Here is a 21,983-nt window from a genome sequence, read left to right as displayed (position 1 = left end):
TTCCAAGCTTCAGGGGTGAGGCCGCAGCGATGGGAGAGGATAGTCCAGTGAAACTTGCCCACTCAGGAATGAGAAGGGAGGAGATACTATGCTGATCACCTCTCCCACCCGAAGGAAAATGAAGGAGACAACATCAGACAGCAAACGGTAAGTAAATCGAATCGGATGTATCCGGTTCTACACTAAATGTGAATGGCCTGAGAACCTCTGTTAAAAAGCAGGGACTCTCAGAAAGGTTTTTAATTTCATTTTTAACAAATACGTCGTTCAGAGGAATTCAGTAAAGCAAACTAATAACGGACGGTGGAAAACGAAGGAACGGCCAAGCCATGCTGAGCGCGTACACACGGACGCAGGGTGAATGGTGTCCGCGTCGGCACTCGACAGGCCCAGGCAAGGCACCACTTCTGGAGGAGACGGGGTTGTAAACGCTGACGTGTCAAACAGCGTAAGAGCTCCGTAAAGCAAAAGCTATTGGAAATGCGGGGCAAAGCGGGTTAGTTGTGATCCCTGCAGGCGGCTTAATTGTACCTCTCAGAATAGGACGGTTCTGGAAGATGCAGAATACGTGAGGGTGTGGACGGCTTATGTTGCGATGGGTTCTAACGGTAACCTGTGGTCCCTGCTGCTTACGGCTGTGTAACAAGCATCCCCCAACCCACGATCCAGCACTGTAACTATGGGTCTTCCTGACCGGGATCTAGTTCCTTACGCCCACGAACATTTGTAAAACCAGTCATTTCACTCGGCTGGGGGGGGGGGGGTGGTGGGAACCCAACACACTTTGAAAAATTGGGATGAAGTTGGCTGTGATCAAAACCCAATACAGTTAGAAATAAAGGATGACGAGGTTACCAAAAAGGCTCAGCTATTTGGGAATTAAGCAGCGAATGCTCTCATGAATAACCCCCAGGACGAAGAGGTGAATGTCGGGCACGCCTGTCAGGCAGGGACACGGAAAGGCTCCCTCTGCGCCGTGGGAGGCACCTTCTGGGACTGCACCCCGACACCGACCATGGACACGTAATTTTCATCCCATCATCCACAGTTGGTTGGTAGTGGCTTCCTTGTGTTGTAAGTGGCGCCTCCCCATGTGCGTTGAAATTCACTCATTGAAAGCAACTAATGGGTAAAACACACACATTAGATGGTCGCACGTACCGCGTGTCTACCGAGCGCCCTTCGCCGGGTGCTCTGGGGGGCGGCCACGGGCTGTATAGCCACTTCACCAGAATTCGGGAGAAGACAGCTGCCCAGGGCCCACTTCCTGGCTGTGTCTGCCTCTCCCCCCCACCCCCAGTCAGGTGTCTGTAGCGGTGGGGCCCTGGCCCACCTCCCGACCTCGGGAGCACCCGGGTGGGGAGGAGGCGGGCCGCGCTGACGTGCCCTGCGGTGCGGGCACGCTGTCTGGGGCAGGAAGCTGGGTCCTGGCACTGGTAACACGTGCAAAGTGACTGTGGCAGAGAGAGTCACTCTTCCCCTCCGGTGGTGGGGGGGGGGGGGGTCTCTCAAGGCTGAGCTAGGAGGCCTGGGATCCGAGGATTACGGGCCTCAGGATGCGCCACGGCCGTGGGTGTGGTCGAGTTTCTGGTCTTGCTTTTACGCTCTGAGCCCCCTGGATACACACACAGCCGTGGGGCCCGGGCCCTGGAGTCTGCAGGTGCTACAGAGGAGGGGGCCGGGCTGGACGCCTGACTGGAGCCACTGAGGCTCCTCTGGGTGGGCAGTGAGCTGTTGGCCACTGAGCCTGCACAGGTGTACTGGCAGGTCTGATCGCGGCTCCCGTGAGGCCGGGGTGGGGGTGGGGGGGTGGCACAAGGTGAGCCCCGGGGACGGACCCCAGCCAGGGCGTCAGGGGTGGGGGGGAGCCCTGGAGCCTTGCCGCACCCTCAGGCGCCTGCTGGGGTGCGGAACAGGGGTGAGGGAGGCAGCCAGCCCCCCAGCAGCCTGGACGGTGGGCCTCCCTCGAGCGGCCTGCTCGGGCAGCGTCCGTGGCCCCTCACCAGGCCAGGGGACCGGACGGCCGCTGTTGCCCACGAGCAGGGCCCGGCTGCTGGGTAGATGGGAATATCCGTCCCCATGGTGATGGATCGAGGCTATGGCCTGGCCTGCTTGGCCCGCAGAATGGCCACCCCAGACAGCTGGCAGGTAGGGCTGCTTCTCGGGAGAATGCGGACCGGTGCCTCCTGAGTCGCCCCAAACCCGTGACTGTGTTTAAGGGGTGGGGCAGCACCCAAGGCCCGTCCAGGCCGTCGGCCTCCAGGCGGGGGGCTCCTGTCTCCTTGCTGTCTGATGGCTCACGGGGCCCTCCTGGGAATTCAGGGTGGCTAGCCTATTGGGGAGAGGCTGTGGGGCCCCAAACCACCGGTGACTTCAGGCAGGTGGGTCCCAGACCCGAGTTGGGGGGGAGGTGGGGGTCCATGTCCCAACAACAGGGAAGTATTGTCTGGCCTGGGGACACTGGGTCTTCCTGGGTCCCCCAGTCCCCCCGGAAGGCAGCACCCACCCCGGGTGAGGGGGCGCGGGGGAAGAAGCAGGCATGTCCCCCACCTAGAGTTTCCCGTGTGGCCCCTAGAGCACCAGCTGGGCGCCCTGCTGGGGCTCGGTGTGGACCGTGCTTCCAATGTGAAGACAGACCCCCAGCTCGGGAGACAGCTGAGGAGGTGGGGAGGGGCCCCCTGGGCTGGGATGAGTCCCACTGCCTCGGCAGGAGGGAGGTCGGGCCAGGGAGACACAGGTGAGGTCCAGGTGGAGGCGTCAAAGGCTTGGGATGCATCACACAGGGTCAGGGGTCGGATCAGGAGGGGCCCTCTGTGCTGCGGGCAGAGTGGGGGTTCCGACACGGATCGGGGTGGACTCGGGCCTCCGGGGGCGGCGTGCGAGCCCCAGACCGGGTCAGGGTTCTGCATGCCTCTGTGCCGAGCCCCCCCCCCTCCCCCCCCACCTGCTTGCCTGCCCCTGGGAGGTCACTTCTGTCTTGAGGCCCTTCAGTGCCACCCTGTCTTCTGGGTCTTTCCATGGCATCTCCACAGGCCCAAGCGGCCTGTCTAATGTCAGCCCTCCCCACAGCCCTGGGAAGTAGGCACCCCAGGACCCCCACTCTACAGACGAGGACACTCGGACGTTGGCACGGTTGCGGGGCCCACCGGGGTCACCACCTGCGTGTTGGGGATGCCGTATCCTGCCGTCCTGTGGCGGAGAGGGGCCCTCAGTGGCCTCTGTCCCAGCGCAGGGCTCCCCTCGGGCAGCAGGGCCCCTTCCCTGTACCCCCAGTGGCCGACCCGGGGCCTGGCCCACAGGCTGTGTGGACCAGGGAGCAAAGGGGTCCAGGCACACGGGCCCCCGCCCCAGCACGGGCCGAGGTGGGGCAGCGCTGGCGGGCGCGGGTGGGGCTGGTGGGCGCAAGTGTGGGCCGAGGGCCCCAGCTGTGCCCAGCACATGTCACCGGGAGGCCCCAGAGCCCTCACCGCGGGCGCGCGGCTGGGAGCAGCTGGCCACGGGCAGCTCCTGAACAAAGGGTGCTTTGAGCGGCCTGCACGCCTGCTCTGTACTCTCCAGCCAGCTGACTGTCCCGGGAATGCGCAAGCCAGCTCCCCCTGTGGCTCATGGGGTCCCGCTTGGAGTCAGAACAGCTGGGCTGGCCCCTGTGCTGTAGGGACCACAGCCCCCCCCCCCCCCCCCCCCCCGCCATGGGGACGCCTCCCGGCTCGTGGGAGGAGAGGAAGACCCTCACGCTGGTTGCCCACGGCCCCGCCCTGATGGGTGGCCTGGTCGGGTCCCCGTGTCCCCCTCGCCCCGTTCCAGGTCTCCGGGACCGCTTCTCCGCCGGCGAAATCCCGTTGACCCCGGGAAGTACGGGCATCCTGCCCCCTGTGGCGGTCCTCGGTGCGGGGCGGGGGTGGGGGGCAGGAGCTCCTGCAGAGCGGCCCCCACCCCCACCCCGGGGCTGCACCCCTAGTGGGCCACATCCAGCGCCCACAGGGCCACCGGGGAGGCAGCTGTGCTATTCGTCCTTGACCCTCATTCCTGCTCTTTGTCATTTCTCACCTGACAACCCGCGGGCCCCTGCACCCCACAGTCCCCGGCGCTTAATCCTTTGTGGTTCAGGCTCTATCTCTCTCCGAAATTTTTCATCATCGAGATAATAGAACAGTCACATCAGGGACCGCAGGGATCACAAGGATAAGGATCTGGGAGGCCGCCTTTCTGTTTAGCGAAAGAAGAAATATTTTCCGTCCCAAGAGTCGGGATGTGAGGTCGGCTAATCTGAGCGGGTTTAGCCTTCAGGCCGTCTTGCTCTCTGTCACATGTGAGTGGTTCGTGGCGGGGACGTTCCCGGCGCGCCTAAGTCATGGGATGCCAGCAGCACTGAGCCTCAAAACACGCGGGGCCTTAGACGAGCTTCCCGCTGATGAGGATGCAGAGTAGCTGATAAGGGACGACAGATAAGCCCAGCAGCGACCTTCATCCTTCTTGTCATATTCTACACGGTTACGAAACGCTTGAGTAATCGCCAGCCTTCTCCCCGTGCGCGCGCGCAGCGGGAGAAACCAGATAAGCCCCTGCGTTTCTGAACCTTTATCTCCACTCTTGGGATTTGCGGAACTGCCGTCACGACAGTTCCCCCAAGACAGCGAGGGCAGGGGAGGGCCGGGGAGTGTGTCAGCAGAATGACAGGACTCCGGGCGAGGACCCCACGGCCAAGTCCCGGGGGCGGCGAGCCCGTGCCGTGGGGCGTCCGAGGCAGGGCCCAGAGCCTCCCGGGGAGGGACCCCGAGCCTGTGCAGGGCCCCACGTGCCCTGTCAACACCGCGATGAAACGGGGCGAGGGAGCGTTCAGAGACTCCGCGCTCACTGCCAGCCCCCTCCCCAGGTGGACCCTTTGCACGCTGCCTCCTCTGCTGTCCCCGCAGAAGGGGACCCGGCGGGGTGCCTGGCATCGTTCCGTGAGCTCCCCTGACACCGGGCTAGCAGCGGGTCCGTGAAGACGGGAGCTTGTGCCCCAGGCCGACCGCGCAGTGACTCTCCCAGCCCCAAGCGGGGTGACGTTCGGGGCCCATCTCTCCACCCCGTGGGGCCGCCCCGAAGGTCCGCCGCGGGGCCCGCGGTGTGTCTGTTGTGGTCAAGCACACAGAGCACCACGTTCGCCATTTCCAAGGGCGCAGTCAGTGGCATTCAGTGCATTCACGGAGTTGTGCAACCACCACGCCCGTGTCGTTCCAGAACTGTCCCGTCCCCCCGGAGGAAAGCCCCTAACCGGGGGCAGCCGCTCCCCACTCCTCCCTCCTCCAGCCCCTGGCATCCACTAATCTTTCTTTTCATAAAATCGTGGTGAAATACGCATACTATGCACTTTATCATATCTGTGTCGAGGTGCATGCAGAGCTCTGGGCGCTGAGCACGTTCATGCTGTTATGCAGCCGTCCCCACCCTCCGTCTCCAGAACTTTCCGTCTTCCCAAATAGAAACTCCGTCCCCATGAAGCACAGACCCCCAGCCCCGGCGCCCCCCGTGCCACGCTCTTTTTTAAGAAAAAACCCAGGGGCGCCCGGGTGGCTCCGTCGGTTGAGCGTCCGACTTCGGCTCAGGTCACGATCTCATAGTTCCTGAGTTCCAGCCCCGCGTCGGGCCCTGTGCCGACAGCTGGGAGCCCGGAGCCTGCTTCGGATTCTGTGTCTCCCTCTTCCTCTCTGTCCCTCCCCTGCTCGCGTGCTGTCTCTCTCTCTCTCTCCCTCAAAAACAAATAGACATTAAAAGAAATTTGTTTTATTTCAATTTATTTGAAAAAGCAAAGCAGTTCACTTATTTCTCACTGCGCCGTCCCCCCCCCCCCCCCATCAACCGTCCGTCTGTTCTCCGAACCCACAAGCTCGGTTTCGCGTGTATGTGCGGTTTCCACACGAGTGAAATCTCGGGGCATTTGCCATTTGCCGTGGTGCCCTCGAGATCCAGCTGTCGTTGTGGACGGCAGGGTTTCCTTCTCCTTCCGTGGGCGGCCTCCGGCCGCCGCCCTGCCTTGGCTGTCGTCAGTAACGCTGCAGTGAACGTGGGGGTGCGGTTATCTTTTTGAATCAGCGTCTTCATTTTCCCTGGATAAATCCCCAGGACTGGAGTTCCTGGGTCTTGCAGGAACTGTCACTTTCCGAGGCACCTCCACCTGGGCTCCGTCCGTGGTGGCCACACCAGGTGGCGTTCCCTCCAGGGGCGCGCGAGGGCTCCCTTTCTCCACGTCCTCGCCGACACTTGTGGTTTCTTATCTTTTCTTACTCGAGCCTTCGTGACAGGCGCGCGGCGCTATCTCACCGCGGTTCCGATCCGCGTCGCCCTGATGGCGAGCACCCTTCTGGGTGTCTGTTGGCCGTCACGTCTTCTCTAGAGAAATGTTTGCTCAAATTCCTCACCTATTTTCCAGTTGGGTTCTTTGTTAGAACTTGTTTGGAGGATGATGCCGGATCACACCAGTAACACTGCTGAGAGCCACCCCTAACACCCAGCACCGGGGAGACCCACAGGAAGGGCCCAAGTCCGGCCCGAAGCTCGCAGAATGATGCGGGTCAGGGTGGGGGGCTAGTCGGACGCTGGGACCCGTGAGGTCCGTGTCTCAGCTTTTGGAAGGTGGCAAATGCTTGGGTCTGTCCTCTGGTCTCAGCACCCGCCCTGGCCCACCGGCCCCTCGGCCATGAAGCTGACACCGGCCGGGGTGGGAGGGGTCCCCCCCGTCCCTCTGGTTTGACTGTGGTCTCCGAGAGCTCCTCTCGGAGGACAGCCTCTGTCCTTGTATCTGCAGGGCAGAGCTCAGGGCCGCACTCCCTCAGCGTCCCGGCCTCCCGGCCCACATCCTTGACCTGCTGCACACCTGGGGTCACACAGGCACCACGTGGAGCTGGCCGAGAGGGCCCCTGGGCTGGCTGTGCTATCGGTGGGGGAGCCACGTGGCTTCCACAGGGGTGGTGGGTGCGGCTCCCAGGGGGTGGGGGGTATCGAGCTGGACCGAGGAAGGGTAAGGACCCAGAGTGGGGAGCTGGGGGGAGGGGAGCACCTGGGGTGTGGGCCTGCCGTGGGCCAACGGGAGGCTCTCAGGATAGGGTAGGGGGGTGGGGCCCTGGGAAGGGGGCCACAGACCCCGACCCTCTGGTATGGAAGGTGCGGAGCAACAGCAGAGGCTTGAGCAGTGAGCCTGGGGGGAGGTGACAGCTGTTGGCAGGCTCTGGGCGCCCTGTAGTTCACCTTTGGGGCTTGCGTAGGGCCTGGAAAACAAAGACAGAAGAGTCTGGGGCCGGTCTGCTCCTGCCAGGGTGGAGAAAACTCAGGGCACAGAGGGTGGCCGGGGGGGGGGGTCACCCTTCCCGGGTCTGGGCCACTGGGGCTGGAAGCTGGCCTCCCTTAGCCCAGAACTAATGAGCTTGCTGTGGTCCGGGGGGACGTCATACCTGAATCGGGGGTGACACCATGGGATGACAGAGGTCAGTCCTCATGCAGGCTCCCCGCCACCGGTCTCTGCAAGTGGACGGTCAAGGCCAGTCACAGCCCCGCAGCAGCCTCCAGCCCTCCTGTGAAAACATTCCAAGGCCCCTGCTGGGCCACAGCCCCCGCCGGAGCCCAGGCCAGTGGACAGGTGGCTTCAAGAGAGAGCAGTGGGCCGGGCTGGCCAGCAAGCCTGCCCGTGGGGTGCTTGAGCCACGGCGAGCCCCCCGCAGCCCCAGCACGCAGCACCCAGCTCTGAGGGCCTGGCTGTGGCCTTGACCCTGAGTGCCACCCCACCCAGCACTCCAGGCAAACATCCGTCCCACCGCCTCATGCCCCGTCCCCATCCCCTCCCAGCGTGCGGGCAGCATGGCACCTCGAGCTCAGCCCCGCCCGGGGCCTGGGCCTCGCTTACACACGGTGAGCGCCCCACGCGGCCCGCCGGGCCTCGCGCTGCATTCCAAACTCAAACAGGATTTGAGGATTAGCATTGTTTTAAATTATTCCTACACCTCACCCCTCCAGGGGGGAGTCCGTGTTCTCAGGCAGCCAGCCCTGGGAGAGCGGGGGTAGCTCCGGACCAGGTTCTCCCCACGAGTGAGACGAAGATGATTCGGGTCTCCGCAATCAGCAATCCCTGATTGTTCGTTATCTTGAGGTCTTTCAGAAGACGTTTCTTGCGCTTTGAGTCTACGCGGGGCACAGCTGAGGAAGGGATTTAAATGGCAAGAATTGCATGAAAACAAGAACGAAAACTATGGAATGACTGATAAGCCGGATGGTGTGTGGATGTGCAGGCAGAGCGGGGAGGGAGGCCCCGAGGACGGCTCTTTTGGGGACCCCCTAGTGGCCAGGTGACCCCTTCTCCACAAAGATGCCGGTGCCCGTGTCTCCTCTTGGGGAACACGGAGGTGACGGCCAAACCCTGGAGGCCCGTGGTGCATTCAGACCTCGCCCATCACGGGCTCCTCCCGCCTGCCGGGATCCGGCAGGGCCGGGTTCTTGGGGGACACGTGAACAGGACGGAGCCTTGCGAGCGGGGGGCCGTCGGCCCCGCTCTCTCGTTCGCCCGGTGGATCCACACTGAATGCCAACCGGGGCAGGCCCTGGGTTGTGGGGCTGCGGAGCGGGGGATGGGCGGTGCACGTGGCCACTGCCCCCGTGAGGTCACACGCCCCCTGCCCCCTCCAGGGCACGCACGACCCCCCCCCCCCCCAATGATTCAGTGTTATGAACAGAACTTTTTTGCAAAAGGAAAGAGGCAAACTCTCCTAGGCTTCCCCCCGTATCCACTGAGCTTGCCCCCAACACTGGGGGCAGTGTCCCGCCACCGCCTCGTGGCGGGGAGGGCAGGGGTGCGCTACGGACTAGGACCTGCCCTGTCACCCCGTGAGGCCCCCTGCTAGGGCCGGACTCCAGGGGCAGGAGGATCAGCATTGCTGTCTTCGTCCGGCTCCTTCCCCTGAGCCGGCAGTCTGGCCACTGACACGTCCGTCACGCCTTCCCCCCAGACCCCATCGTGGTCCTGGCCTCCACGGTCGTCCTCCACGTGGGCTCCAAGGGGCAGGTTTTTGGGCCACCCCAGGGCCCATCCCTGTTGGGGCAGGTGTCAGAACCTCCTTCCTTTATAAGGCTGAGTGATATTCCCTCGTACAGATGGCCCCCATCAGGGTTTGGGGGGACAGCGCTGAATCTCTACGTCACTCTGGTGCCGGCAGCTTCTCTGCGGTCCAGGACGGGGGCTGTGCCTCCCTCCTTTCATTTCTTGGCATGATATCTTCAGGTTTCACCGCACCCGGCTTTTGCCTCCTTTGTTAACTCGCAACTCCCGGATTCCTTCTGATGCGCCTGTAAACGAAATTGTTTTAGTCGTTTCTTTTAAAGATTGTTTGCGGTTGGTGGAAACGATACAAGCGACACAGAAATGCAGTTGCTTCGTGCTTCTTGACTCGCACCCGCCTTGCTGAATTCTGCAACCATCTACCCGGCGTGTTGTGTGTGCGTGTGTGATCTTTGCAGTTTTCTACACGTAGGTTCACATCCCCTGCGAGCAGAGATGGTTTTGCTCGTCCTTGCCGATTGCGATGGCTTTTAGCTCTCTTCCGCGCCCAGCCGCTCTGCCTGCGTCGTTTAGCACAGCGTCGAATGCGACGAAGGGAAAGCTCCCGTCGATGTAGCGTGTGCTGTGGGGTTTGCAGGTGTGGCTTTTATTACGTGCAGGCACTATCCCTGTGTTCCTGATTTCACTGGTTTTAGCAGGAAAAGGTGGGCAATTCTGTCACATGCTTTTTTCGCAGCGACTCAGGTCGTGCGTTTTTACCCCGTTCTGTTGACGTGACGGGTTGTAGCTGATCGGTCTCCCTACGCCGGGCCCCCCTTCCGACGGCAGTTCCACTCGGTCACAGTGTGTGATCTTTCCGACAGGCTACTGAGCTGGCTGCTAGTATTTTCTCGGGCGTTTCTGCACCGGTGCTCACAACAGAGGCCGATCTGGGCTCCTCGTTCCTTACGTGTAGCGTCCTTGTCTGGCTTCATTCTGGCCTCGCAGGACAAGTCAGGAAGTGTTCCCCTCTTCAGTGTTTTGGAGAAACTTGGGAGCGATCGGGGTTACTTCTTCTCCAGATGTTTGGTAGGTTTCACCAGCGGAGCCGTCGGGCCCACGGATTGTCTTTGTTGGGAGAGTTGTGCTCACGGGTGCAGTCTCCTCGCTAGTTCTGGATCCGTCAGGATTTCCCGCCCCTCCTCATCCATCTGTCCATTTCACTACATTGTCGTTTGTTTCCCTTTGAACATGGTTTTCGTACCGTCTCTCTTCGCTTGTCCGCCTAGCCACCCGCCCATCTCCCGTCCTCGGTAGCCTGGGTGTTAGCCCTCGGGGTCCCGGCGTCCCCTCCTCGAGGTGCGCTGACTGCAGACTGAGCCCTGGCCGTGGAGCGGCTCCGCCAGAGGTGTCCTCGAGGCCTCTGCCCTCCTCCTCCTCCTCCTGCCACCCACCTCCCTCCCCTGCCCTGGGGCGCTCCGGCCCCCGGGCCCCGGCAGAGCTGACAAGTGTCCCCGGATGCTGTGTCCTTGGTGGCGTGGTGGCTGTGAGGTGAACGAGGGACCATCTCACGAGGATGGATGTTCTCTGACGCGCAAATCAGGATGCACGGCCTGAGCTCTGGGGGCTCGGTGGCTTAAACAAGTGCGGCTGGAGGACGCGAGCCCAGGTCATCACGTGCCTCGGGGCCAGGCGAGGACGCGAGACCTGAGCCGCTGCTGAGCCCGGGTGTGGATGTGGCCTGGCTGGGCCCCGGTCTGAAGAGCAGCAGGTGTCTGCTGGGGGGGGGCGGGGTCCGGCCTTGGGCCACTGGCCTGTCCCGGTGGGCTGCCTGCTTCCCCCCCCCGCCCAGACCCAGGCCAGGACCCAGGCCGGCCGCTCTTGGGGGTCTCTGGGTGGAGGCCCCGGCTCACGCCCCTCTGCCCCGCAGGAGATTGTGCTGGTGGTGTTCTTTGGGACGGAGTACGTGGTCCGCCTCTGGTCGGCAGGCTGCCGCAGCAAGTACGTGGGCATCTGGGGGCGGCTGCGCTTTGCCCGGAAGCCCATCTCCATCATCGGTGAGTTGTGCCTGCACCCAGGGGAGCTTCGCGCGAGGTTTCGGGGCGCGGGCTGGCACCCTCCCCAGAAAGGGGGACCCGGCAGCCTGGGAGCGGGGCTGGGAGGTGGGCCGGGTGGGCCCGTGTGCCTGAGACGGAGGGCCGCTCTCCCGTCCGAGTGGCCCCGTCCTCCTGACCGCCGGGCCCCTTCCCCCGAGCCAGCGGCCTGGCTGTTGACACGCCGCCCTTCCCCCCCCACCCCCAGACCTCATCGTGGTCCTGGCCTCCATGGTTGTCCTCTGCGTGGGCTCCAAAGGGCAGGTGTTCGCCACCTCGGCCATCAGGTACACCTGGGCCACAAGCTCTCCCGGCTGGGGGTGCGAGGGCCGCGGGGCAGCGTGCTGGGTGGGGGCACGTGCTCAGGCGCCACAGCGAGGTCGGCCGCCCGGGTTAGAGACCCAGCGAGAGCACCTCTGGGCCTGGGGCTGTGACCTCCCCCATCTGGGGGCCTCAGTTTGCCCATCTGTAAACCGGGGTGATCCCAGGGCCATGCCCAGAAGGTGGTCTGGGGACCAAAGGGATATGGGGGTGGACGGGTCCAGCTGGGGCCTGGCGTGCCCCCCCCTACCCAGCCCTGACCCTGTGCTTGGGGGGGGGGGGGGCGGGGAGGCTGGCACGGCGGTGAGCGGGCAGACCCAGAGCCAGGCTTTGAGGGGCCGAGCGGGGGCCCGGGGCTGTTGCGAGGCGCCTGGGCCGGTGAGTCGGGGGCAGGGGCACAGAGGCGTCTCCCCCGCAGGGGCATCCGCTTCCTCCAGATCCTGAGGATGCTGCACGTTGATCGCCAGGGAGGCACGTGGAGGCTGCTGGGTTCTGTGGTCTTCATCCATCGCCAGGTGGGTGGTCTGGCTGGGGCGCGGGGGTCCCGGCTCTGGTGCCAGCATCCTGGCCGGCCGGCTGGACGATGCGCCCGTGTTCCTTCCAGCTGGGGACAAGAGGCTGGGGGCAGAGCTAGGGGCAGACGTGCAGGGTGGAGAGAGAATCTGAAAGAGGCAGGCGGGAACAGTCCCCCGACTGAAGACGGGCGGGTCACCACGGGTCTCGGGGCAGAGCCGGGCGGCCGGCGAGCCTGTGTAAGCCGGCCCGTCTGTCTAGGCGGCGGCCGGAGCCCGACCCTGGCCAGTGGGGAGACAGGTGGAGACGGGCCCCGCGTGGGCACGTGGACCACGTGGGATCCACGTGGAACCGTCTGGGGCAGGCCCCCGGCCTGTGCCGCCTGCCGGGAAGGTCACAGAGGCCTGGGCGGCCGTGGGTGCTCCGCCGACCCGCGCCCCTGTGCCCGCACTGCCCCCAGGAGCTCATCACCACCTTGTACATCGGCTTCCTGGGTCTCATCTTCTCCTCGTACTTCGTGTACCTGGCCGAGAAGGACGCCGTGAACGAGTCGGGTCGAGTGGAGTTCGGCAGCTACGCGGATGCCCTGTGGTGGGGGGTGGTAAGTAGAGGCAGGCACCCCGGGCAGCGGAGGGGAGGGAAGCCACCCCGGGGGCCGAGGGCACTGCGGGCCCGGGCCACGGGCTCCTCATGCGAACGTGGGGAAGGGTGCCCACGGGAAGGTTTGCGCCGGGAGCCGGCAGCGCGCGGCCCTCGCTCCGAGGGGGGGACCCACAGTCGACCCTTTGTCTCCGGGCACGTGCCGGGGCCGGGCCCTCTGCTGCCCTTCACCCTGGTGGGGGGGCGGGGAGGCATGTGCCCTGCCGTCTGGGAGGGTTTGCGCTGGCCCCAGGACTATCCCTGCACCAAGGAGCGCCACGTTAAACGGCAAACAGCACCGTGACACGAGGGCGGGGGGACCTCCCGAGGAAGAAGTGCTTCCCTGTCCTGGCCGGGCACCAGGCCTGCCTGCGGGTGCCGTAGCTGGGCCCGGCCCGGAGAGGTGCCGGTTCCCCCCCCACAGGGCCCCCAGGCTCTCCTGGCTGTGGAGATGGGCTCCTTGGGTGCACCGAGGGCAGGGCCCGGCGCCCCAGTGCCACCTGTAAGTGGCCCTGCTGGGCTGGGCAGCTCTCGGCTCCCTGGGCCGCGAGGCTGCTGGAGAGGCGGTCACAAGGGAGAGGGCGGCGGGCAGGGGTGGGGGGCGGGCAGGGGTCCTGGTGGGTCAGCCTTGCAGGGGGCCAAGGGGACATTCCGCTGAGGACCAGTCATTGCTGTGGACAGCCAGGTGAGGCCTCGGCCAGCCACGTGCGCCCTGAGTCCTGGCCGCGTCCTCGCCGTGTGGGCCGTGGAGAGACTGTTCAGGGCATGAAGGGCGCCCCTGACCACACCCTCCACCCACAGCCTGGCTTCGAGGGGAGGGGGGTTCCAGGCACTTGACTGCAGGTGGACCCGGGCCCGGGATCAGCACGCACAAGGCCCCGAGGCGGCCCGGGGCGGACTCGTGCTGTGGGGAGAGACGGGGGCGTGGGCCACGGGCCGGGCCCCCACACTCCCCAGCTTTCCGTGGGGTACGGTGCTCCCTCCTTCAAAGTGCTCTGGAGTGTGAGCAGCCAGTGCCCGGGAGGGCCTCCCACGGGGCCAGGAGTGGGGGTCAGGGAGACCGCAGTGGACACCGACCCCTGCTTCAGGCTGAGTGCGGCTACGTGGGGAGGGGAGCCCCTTGGAGCTGGGGGCGGGGCGGCCGATGTCCGGACTGATCGGGGAGGGGCTGAGGAGAGGGTCCTGGCCTTCACGGGGTGTGGTGACGCCTCGGGGCCAGCGCCGTCCCCGGCCGTGTCTGTCCCCAGCCTCTTCCTTCCGGAAAAAGCGGGCCTTGCTCTCCCCTGGGCCTCCCTGCCCTCCTGCAGAAAGGAGACCCTTCCCAGTCTGTCCAGGTGCGGCAGGAAGCCACCCGGCAGCCCCCCCGGGTGGACACATGCCCCTGCCGTGTCCGTGTTCCACGCCCGTGAGGCCGAGCACACAGAGGGGGCTCCCGACGTGGGCGAGTCTGTGTGTTTTCTGGAAGCTTCCAGTGTGCCAGGCCGCTCGAGGGACCCGACTCGGGGCTGAGGAAAGCCTGGGTTCCGGCCTCCGTCTGCCCGTGCGCCCGTGCCCCCATAGGCCCAGGCGAGGCGGGCCCCGGCAGGTCTGGGGGCAGGGAGGGGCAGGGAGGGGCGGGCCCCAGTGCCGGGCCCGTGCGGGCACAGGCTGTCCGGAGCCGGGAGGAGGTGTGTGGGTGAGCGCCCGGGGCCCGGCTGATAAGCGGTGCCCAGCCTTGGCACCGGCCTCCCCGCCTTCCCGGGGCCGCCGAGGCTGCTCCCCTGCCCCCCGCCCTCGGCGGAGCAGCGCCCCCACTCCCACACCTGTGCAAACATCCGCCCGCCGGCCGGGAAAACGGCCCCTTTGTGCCCAGCTTGGCACCGGTGCCCCAGCCCTCGCCGTCAGCTGCAGCCCCAGCCTCGGCCACCGCGGGCCCTGGCCCGGCCATTGTTCCCGCCGGGCCCTGCGCCTCTGGGCCGCCCCGGGCCCCCCGCCCCCCGGGGCTCCGGGGCAAACGGCTCCCATTCATCGCCGCGGCTGCCCCTGCAGCTGTCCGGGCGGGAGCGGCCCCCGAGCCTTGAGTTATGGGCTGTGTTCCTGGCGCGTCGCGGACAAACAGAGCTCAAGGAAAGCGAGACGGGGCCGGCCCCGACTGGGGCTTTGAAGCCAGTGTGGCGGCCTGTGACTGCGCCCGGCAGTCGCTCCCGACCCGCTCCCGAGGCCCGGCCCCGCTCGCCTCTCCGGGGAGGGGGGGGCGCCGGCCCGGGCCCCGAGGGTGAAGCCTGCTGGCCGTGCTGGGGCGGGGGGGGGTTCCGGTCCCCACACCGGGTCCGCCTCACTCCCCACGGCCGGGCCGGGGGCTGGCCAGAAGCCAGGCCCGCTTCTCAGTGTGTCGCGGGCCAGAGCCCGCGAGGGGGGCGTCTGGGCCGCGGGAGTCCGGCGGGTGGGTGGGAGAAGGGCTGTGGGTGCCACGGGGGCGGCCCCGGGTGTCCTCAGCACGGAGGTCCAGCGGTGTCCGTGGTACGAACGAAGTGCGGACGGGCCCGTGGAGCGGTTCCGTCCGTGGCCCCCAGGACAGTGGCTGTGCCAGGCTCCCGGGGAGGCTGTAACCAAGTCCCGCAGACCGAGGCGCTCAAAGCGTGAGAAACGTGTCCTGTCCCAGTCTGGAGACCAGAAGTCCGAGATCAAAGCCTGGGCAGGGCTGCGCCCGCCGCGGAGGCTCTCGGGGAGGGTCCTTCCTGCCCGTGCTAGTTTCCGGGGGGGTTCGGGTGTCCCCGCGCTGGTGGCCGCATCTCCTGCCTCTTGTAAGGACACTTGTCGTTGGCTTGGGACCTGCCTGGATGAATGAAGCAGGACGATCTCAGCTCGGGATCTTAACGTGACCACCTCGACAGAGGCCCTGTTTCCCAAGGCACTCCCGTTCCAAGGGTCTCGCGGACACGAATGTTGGGGGGACGCTATTCCGCAGCCCGGGACCGCCGTGTGCCGGCCAGACTTCACGAGAAGTCCCCTCGCCTCCCCCAGCCCCAGTCCCTAGGTTGTCCAGCGAGGGTGACAGCTCAAAGGCCGCGTGTCTCCCCACCCCCCCCCGTGCCCCCTGCCGGGTGGGGACGCCCGGCTCTGGTGTGCAAGCCCCCTGTTCCCCCAGGTGTGGCGCCCTGTGCCTGGCTGCTGAGGTGTTTGGGGAGGATTTAAGACCTTTTTCTGTGCCCTTGGAACAAAATGCGTTTGTTTGTGTTAAAGTTTGAGTGGAGGGAAAAGCCGTTCTTGCAAACACGGGCTCCTCTGTTTAGTGCCCGGGGGTCTCTAAAATCGGGAGGCTGCTGGGCTCTGTTTACCCCCCACATCTAAATTTAGAATTTAGCGCAAAAATGCTGGAAGCCCGTCCCTGCGTTTCAGCCCGACCCTTGCCAGTCTCGGCAGCTGGCGGCTCCAGAGGGGTCCGGGCTCCGGGGCTCCTACATCCTGGTAGTGTGAGGTCACAGGGGTCTGGGGGCTGAGGAAGGGCCTGCGTGAGGACAGGACCCCCCCAGACGTCCACGTGCACCCCATCTGAAACTGGAAAAACCGAGGCCCTGGGCCCCCAGGGCAGCAGGCCGGGCCCCCAGCCCAGCGCTCAGACCCCACCTGTTCCAGGCCTCGTTCTCTGCTGGAGCTCTCCGCAAAGCCTGAGAGTGCTGTGCAGCTGGGAAGCGAGGTCCGCAGGACCCAGGCACAGTCTTGTGCCCATTAGACATCAGGTAGGGGTGAGGGTGGTGGGCTCTGGGAGCCTTCCCCAGAGAAGGACCCGGACAGTGGGTTTTGCAGGATGCGTAGGAGTGCGCAGGGTGAGCACATCTTCTTGTACTCGCTGTGCACTGGCTGATCCCTGGGGAGGAGTTCTCACGTGACCTGGTGGGCCCAGTGAGGGTGGTACACGGGATTGGTTTCTTCTTGGGGCGGGGGGGGGGGGGTTCAGCTCATGTCAGTGAGGGTAGGAGCTTTCCAGCTTTGGCCCCAGGGAGAGACACGTGGTCAGCCTCAGGAGACAGGAAGATAGGAAGCCGTGGTCAGCAGCGGGGGGCAGAGCCACCCGTGGAACTGCATCTCAGCTGCACCGCTGACCGCGTGTGCACCCTGGTACAGGTCGCCCAACCTCCATGAGCCCATCTGCAAACTGGGTGCAAAATGCGGGCCTCTGCCCACAAACTGTGGGAGAAGTCAAATCAGCGAGGACACGGGAGGTCTGGGGCCCCAGGCGCCCGGCGAGGAGGCAGCGGAGGCGGGCTGCACCTTGGGGGGGCCTGTCACCAGCCCATGTTCTCTAGGCTTTCCCCAAAGCCAGACGCTTGCGGCAGACCCTTAGCAAGCTAACTCACGCTACGGTGTTCATGGCTGCCATGATGCCCTAGTCACACCCCTTGGCCCTTCTGCCTTTGAGAGTCCTGCTCCGCCCCTGCCCGGCTCCCCACCTCCAGCACCTTCCTCACAGGATGGCCCCTTTCCGTGCATGTGTTTTGGCCTCCCGGAACCCCGAGGACCCCCACGCTTCTGATCCCCATCCCGGGCCCCGGGCCAGGCCCACCGCAGGGAAGGGGCTCGGGAATGAATGACGCCCTTCATCAGGCCTGGTGGTGGAGACAAGGAGGGCGGGCCACGGCGTCCACGGATCCCTCCTCGGCTGCACCGGTGAACTGGGTCCGGGGCCAGCGAGCGCGTGACTGGTCCGGTCCTCAGTTTCCCCGTCCGTAAGATGGAGGGGCCAGCAGAGTGGCTCCGAGGACTGACGTGGGGCTCTCCGCGGGGGCTGCAAGCCCAGGAGGGCAGCAGATGTGTCTGCGGCCCGGGGCGCCAGGGTTTCCGTGAATGGGAAGATACGCTCACTGAGAGGCTCTGATCTGCGTGGGTCTGGGTTTGTTTATGGAGTCCTTCCCACGGAAAGGAAGCCTGGCCGGGTGGTTCCCTGGCCCCCGCGTGCGTCTGTCCCCTCCACGACCGCTTCCCGCCAGCCCGGCTGGGGCCCCACAGGGGCTGGTGCCGGGCGCACCCTCAGGACGAGCGCCCGAGAAGCCTGCTGCCCGAGGCGTCCCGCCATCCACCCGGCCCCCCGCTCGGTCTGTGACTCTCCCATCCCCGGCCGTGTCCTCGCAGCCTCCTCGGCGCAGGCTGGTGGCACAGCGTCCGGCCCGGGGTTTGCTCTGCAGCCTTCCCGGGGGCGTGGGAACGCGCCCGCTCAGTCACTTACCAGCGGTGAGGCCTCACGCACCGTGACTGCCCTCTCAGCCTCAGTCTCCCCCTCGATGGGATGGTCCCTACCTCGCGACACTGTCACCGTCGGCCTGCGGTGCGAGCCCCTGAGTGTACCCGCCAGCGTGGTCCTCACGCCTGCTCGCGGACGGACAGCCATGACGTCTCCGGCGGGCAAGGCCCGTGGGGTGGCCGCGGGCCACCCGCCTCCCCGGCAGGTCGGGGTTTCTGGGCTGGCCCTCCCGTCTCGCTGGGGGCCCACAGGGCCTCCCGCACCAGGGCGGACTGTGTGTGAGAGGAAGCTTCCGGGTGCCTCCTCGTGTGAGCGGGGACACAGAGGCCAGCACGCGCCCCCGCGGTGGCTTCCAGAGGCCGGGGATAGCTCGGTCGCCTGTCCCCGGGGCCACACGGCCCTGTCCCCGGCGGTCATGCTGGGTCCCCTCACGTTTGCGGGCCCGGGCGTGCACGTCCCCCCCTGGCGTGCCCCGGTCAGGGGTGCGTGGCAAGCGCTGGGCAGTTAGCACCCTCCCGCAGCTGCCTGTGTCTCTGAATTCGGGAAAAACAAACAGCTCTGTGGGGATGGGCCATTTCCTCCAAGAGCCGAAGGACGTCGTTAACTTGACAAAGCAAGTCTGTGATGGGGTCTGAGAGGCGTGTGCCCTCCCCGGGGTGGGGATGCCTGGTCGGGCACTCCTGATCTCCGCCGGCCGGCCGGTCCCCAGGAGCCCCAGCACCCCAGATGGCGCAGGGCCAGGGAATGGCACGAGGGGGCCGCCTTGCGGGGCGCGGGTCTGTCTGCTGGGGGAGAGGGTCTCCGGGGACCCTGCCCCACTAGCCCCCAGGGCCGTCCAGGCCGCCCCTGCCCTGGCCCCCCCCCCCCCCCCCGTTTGCTTCCCAGTCAGCGTGCATTTTGTTTGTATTTTTATAACCTTCGTATCGATGGTCTTGATGCCTGAGTTTTCCGGTGCCCCCTTGCCCCTGAGCGGGGGGTGCCTTGCTGGCGGCCCCTGCCTCCCCTGCCTCCCCCTGCCTCTCCCCACCCCTCCCTGCCCTGCAGCCATTCCCAAGTTTGTTGGTCTCGGGACTACCTTACGCTCCCGACAATCGCTGCGGAGCCGGGTTATACGACACTCAGCACGCAGGCAAACGCGACAGGATTTTAAAAACGTGAACATATTAATCCATCGCAATGTAAGGCCCATCCCGTGTTTTTATAAATAAAATAATTTTGTGAAAAACTCTATTTTCTGAGAGAGGGCTGGTGCGGCGTCTCCGATGCCCTCACCCTGTCCTCAGCCCCAGCTCTGCCTTCGCTCCGAGCACCCGGGCCCTCGGAGCAGGCAGCTGTGGGCCAGGCCTCACACATGGGGCGCAGGCCTTCCGGGGAGGACGGCCCGCAGCCGAGGGGCGGCCCCCGTACCTGCCAGCTGACTGTCAGGCTTGCCCCTGGCTCTGCCCCGCCGGTACCCACGTCGAGGCCCAGGCATGCGTGGCCTGCGTGCAAGTCCCGGAGCGTGGAGGGCTCAGCGTGGGCACCGGCCCCTCCTTACGGGCCCTCGCTCGTTCTGAGCGTGCGTGAGATGCTCGCACGCGTGTGTGCTGTGCCGCCTGTGTGGGGGGCACGTTTGTGGGCACGCACCCACCTCCACGGGCTCGGCTGGTCCCTTCGATGGGCCGGGCAGTAGGCGGCTCAGTGCGCTTGGCGCTCGCGGCGAGATGTGTGATTTTGAGGGACGGTGACGTCGCGGGAGGCCCAGGACCACGGCAGGCGCCCCGGGCCAGGCTCCACAGCGGCCGGCCCCCTCGTGGACGCCCAGCGCCTGTCTGGACCCGCCGCGTGCTGATGCGCTCGCTGGTGCCACCGGGCCTCCTGCGCCGTGGCCCCTCTTGCTGCGAGCAGACACGTGTGTCCCTGCCTGCCTGTGGCCCCTGGGTTCCTCCCTCCGTGCCCCGTGGCTGGTGGAAGGCGCCCACCGGGGTCCCGGGACGGATGGCGATGAGGCGGACCTCGCCACTTCCCGCCTGGGTCTTGCTCTCAGTCGGAGTCCGTTAAACGGGCCTCCCGGGCCCCGGCCCTGCGTCCCGCCTTCCTCTGGGACTCCTCCAGGCAGGATGTCAAGTGAGGGCTCCACGCAGACCTTCCTGGTCCTGCACTGGGCCTGGCCTGGAGGCTCCAGAGGGGAGAGGCCGGGCTTCCCAGAACGGACTGGGCGTGACCACAGGGCCGGCACAGGAGGACCTCGAAGGCAGAAGGCCACGTGGCCACTCTGGGCCACTGAGCCTGCTGCCGTGCCGTGCCATGCCGTGCGGGTGTGAGGCCCCAGGTCCCCGGGCCAGGCTCCTGCAAAGCCCACGGGCGGCCCCAGGCCCCAGACGCCAGGCAGGCGGGGGCCGGGCATGTCGGGGCTGAGTGGTGCGGCCAGGGCGCGTGCTCACGTCCTGCAGGATGTCTATTCAGGCTCACGCCGGAGGCCCCGGGGGACAAACCTCAGAGGCAAGCAGGACGCAAGCCTGGGGGGCGGGGGCGGGGGCGGCCCTGGGCCCGTGGGCCCACCGCAGGCTCTGCCGGTCGGCTCCCCCACCGAGAAGAAGGCTCGAGCTGCGTCTGGTCCTCTCGGAAGAAGGGCGACTGGAACATCTGGCGCCCGGGGCGGCGTCAGGAAGCAAAGCATCATCCCCGTCCGGGCTCCTGGTGCAGGACGAGCCTCAGTGCGCACTTCCGGCCTCCCGGGGGCTGCGGCGGCACGGCGACGTCGGTGGCCCGTGGGGCGGGCCCCCTGGCCGCGCGTCTGGTGGCAGGCCCCCTGCGCACGCCCGGGGACCCGCTTCCCGTGAGGCACCGGGTCTGGGGGGCCCCGGCCGTCTGCAGGGCTCGCGCCGGCATGGGCTGAGCCTCGGCCGTCCCGGTGGTGGCGGCTGGAGCTCTGCGTCTGTGTCGGCAGAGTGGCGGGTTCGGGCCCGACGGTCGCCCGTCCCGGGGCTCTGGGCCTGACCGCCGCCCCCCTGCGCCTCCCGCAGGTCACGGTCACCACCATCGGCTACGGGGACAAGGTGCCCCAGACGTGGGTCGGGAAGACCATTGCCTCCTGCTTCTCTGTGTTTGCCATATCCTTCTTCGCGCTCCCGGCGGTAGGTGCTCCCGCCTCCTCCTGGCTCCCGGGCGGGCAGGGTCCCCCCCGGGAGCAAGCCCACTCACAGAGGCCCCTGGGAGTCCCCTGCCCCCGCTGCTCCTGGAGGGTGCTTTGCAGCAGGTGTGGGTGGAGGCCGGTGGGGTGCGGCCGACGCATTCAGCCCAAGGGGTCTCGGGGAGACACCGACAGCAGCCGCCAGGCGAGGGCAGAGGCGGAGTCTGTCCGCCTGGTGGGGGCGCTGGTTCCCTTGCGCGGTGGCCCGGGCCCCGCTTTGACCCACGTCCTTCCGAGAAATCACAGATCCCGAGGGCCACACCTTCTAGCTCCCCGAGCGCGTGGAGATGTGCGCGTCACGTGTGTTGGGTGCACCTGCTGTGTGTGGTGAGCGTGCATGGGTTGCGTGTGTGCTCTGTGGTCACCTGCGTGTGTCCCACGGAGCACGTGTGCATCTGTGTGTGTGCGTGATTGATCCCCTCTGTGGACGGGGAGCTCCCTCCCTGACGAGCCGGCCCCATCCATCCCGTTGGCGATCCTGGGGAGGCGGCCGCGGTCCCCCTCGGACGGGGCCGCCTCATGCCCGAGCCAGCGCCCCAGTGCCGCCCCGTGTCCCCAGCACCTGTGCCCCACAGGCCGGGCCGGGCGGTGGCTGCCTGCATGGACGCGAGCCCCCGTCTCTGCTCCTTCCCAGGGGATTCTCGGCTCCGGCTTCGCCCTGAAGGTCCAGCAGAAGCAGAGGCAGAAACACTTCAACAGGCAGATCCCGGCCGCAGCCTCCCTCATTCAGGTGACGCGCCTGCCGTCCTTGATATCCGGCCTGGCGCCGGCGGGTTGAGCGCCGGCTGGTGTCCCTTCTGGGAACCAGGAACTACCCTCGGCCGCAAAGCTCACGAGGCCTTCTTGCTACGGGTCCCTCTGGAACGCCGATGAGCCTGTGCTACCACACAGACGTGCTCGGGCCTTCGGGGGAGCGTGGGCAATGCCGACGGGGCGGGCACGGGAACGCGGGGCGCCCACCTCCCTCCCTAGAGGTCCTGTTGGAAGAGTGGGTCCTGGGGGGGCGGGCCAGGGGACAGGGAC

At 66.3% G+C, this 21,983-nt stretch overlaps 1 protein-coding gene across 4 annotated transcripts in view; it reads left to right on the top strand.

The window, feature by feature from the left end:
- The window catches only part of KCNQ1 (potassium voltage-gated channel subfamily Q member 1), a 321,709-nt gene that overhangs the window by 69,044 nt on the left and 230,682 nt on the right, over window positions 1–21,983 (top strand). For all 4 annotated transcript variants that reach the window (XM_047823461.1, XM_047823460.1, XM_047823459.1 and 1 more), the window contains exons 3-8: window positions 10,935–11,061; window positions 11,306–11,384; window positions 11,837–11,933; window positions 12,392–12,532; window positions 20,794–20,904; window positions 21,595–21,690. In XM_047823461.1, the coding sequence (XP_047679417.1) occupies window positions 10,935–11,061; window positions 11,306–11,384; window positions 11,837–11,933; window positions 12,392–12,532; window positions 20,794–20,904; window positions 21,595–21,690 (651 nt within the window). The remainder of the gene's footprint in view (window positions 1–10,934; window positions 11,062–11,305; window positions 11,385–11,836; window positions 11,934–12,391; window positions 12,533–20,793; window positions 20,905–21,594; window positions 21,691–21,983) is intronic.

Source organism: Prionailurus viverrinus, chromosome D1 (assembly GCF_022837055.1).
Source record: "Prionailurus viverrinus isolate Anna chromosome D1, UM_Priviv_1.0, whole genome shotgun sequence".
In the NCBI taxonomy this organism is placed as follows: Eukaryota; Metazoa; Chordata; class Mammalia; order Carnivora; family Felidae; genus Prionailurus; species Prionailurus viverrinus.
The sequence above is the reverse complement of the archived record's forward strand: the minus strand, read 5'-3'. Positions and strand labels throughout refer to the sequence as shown.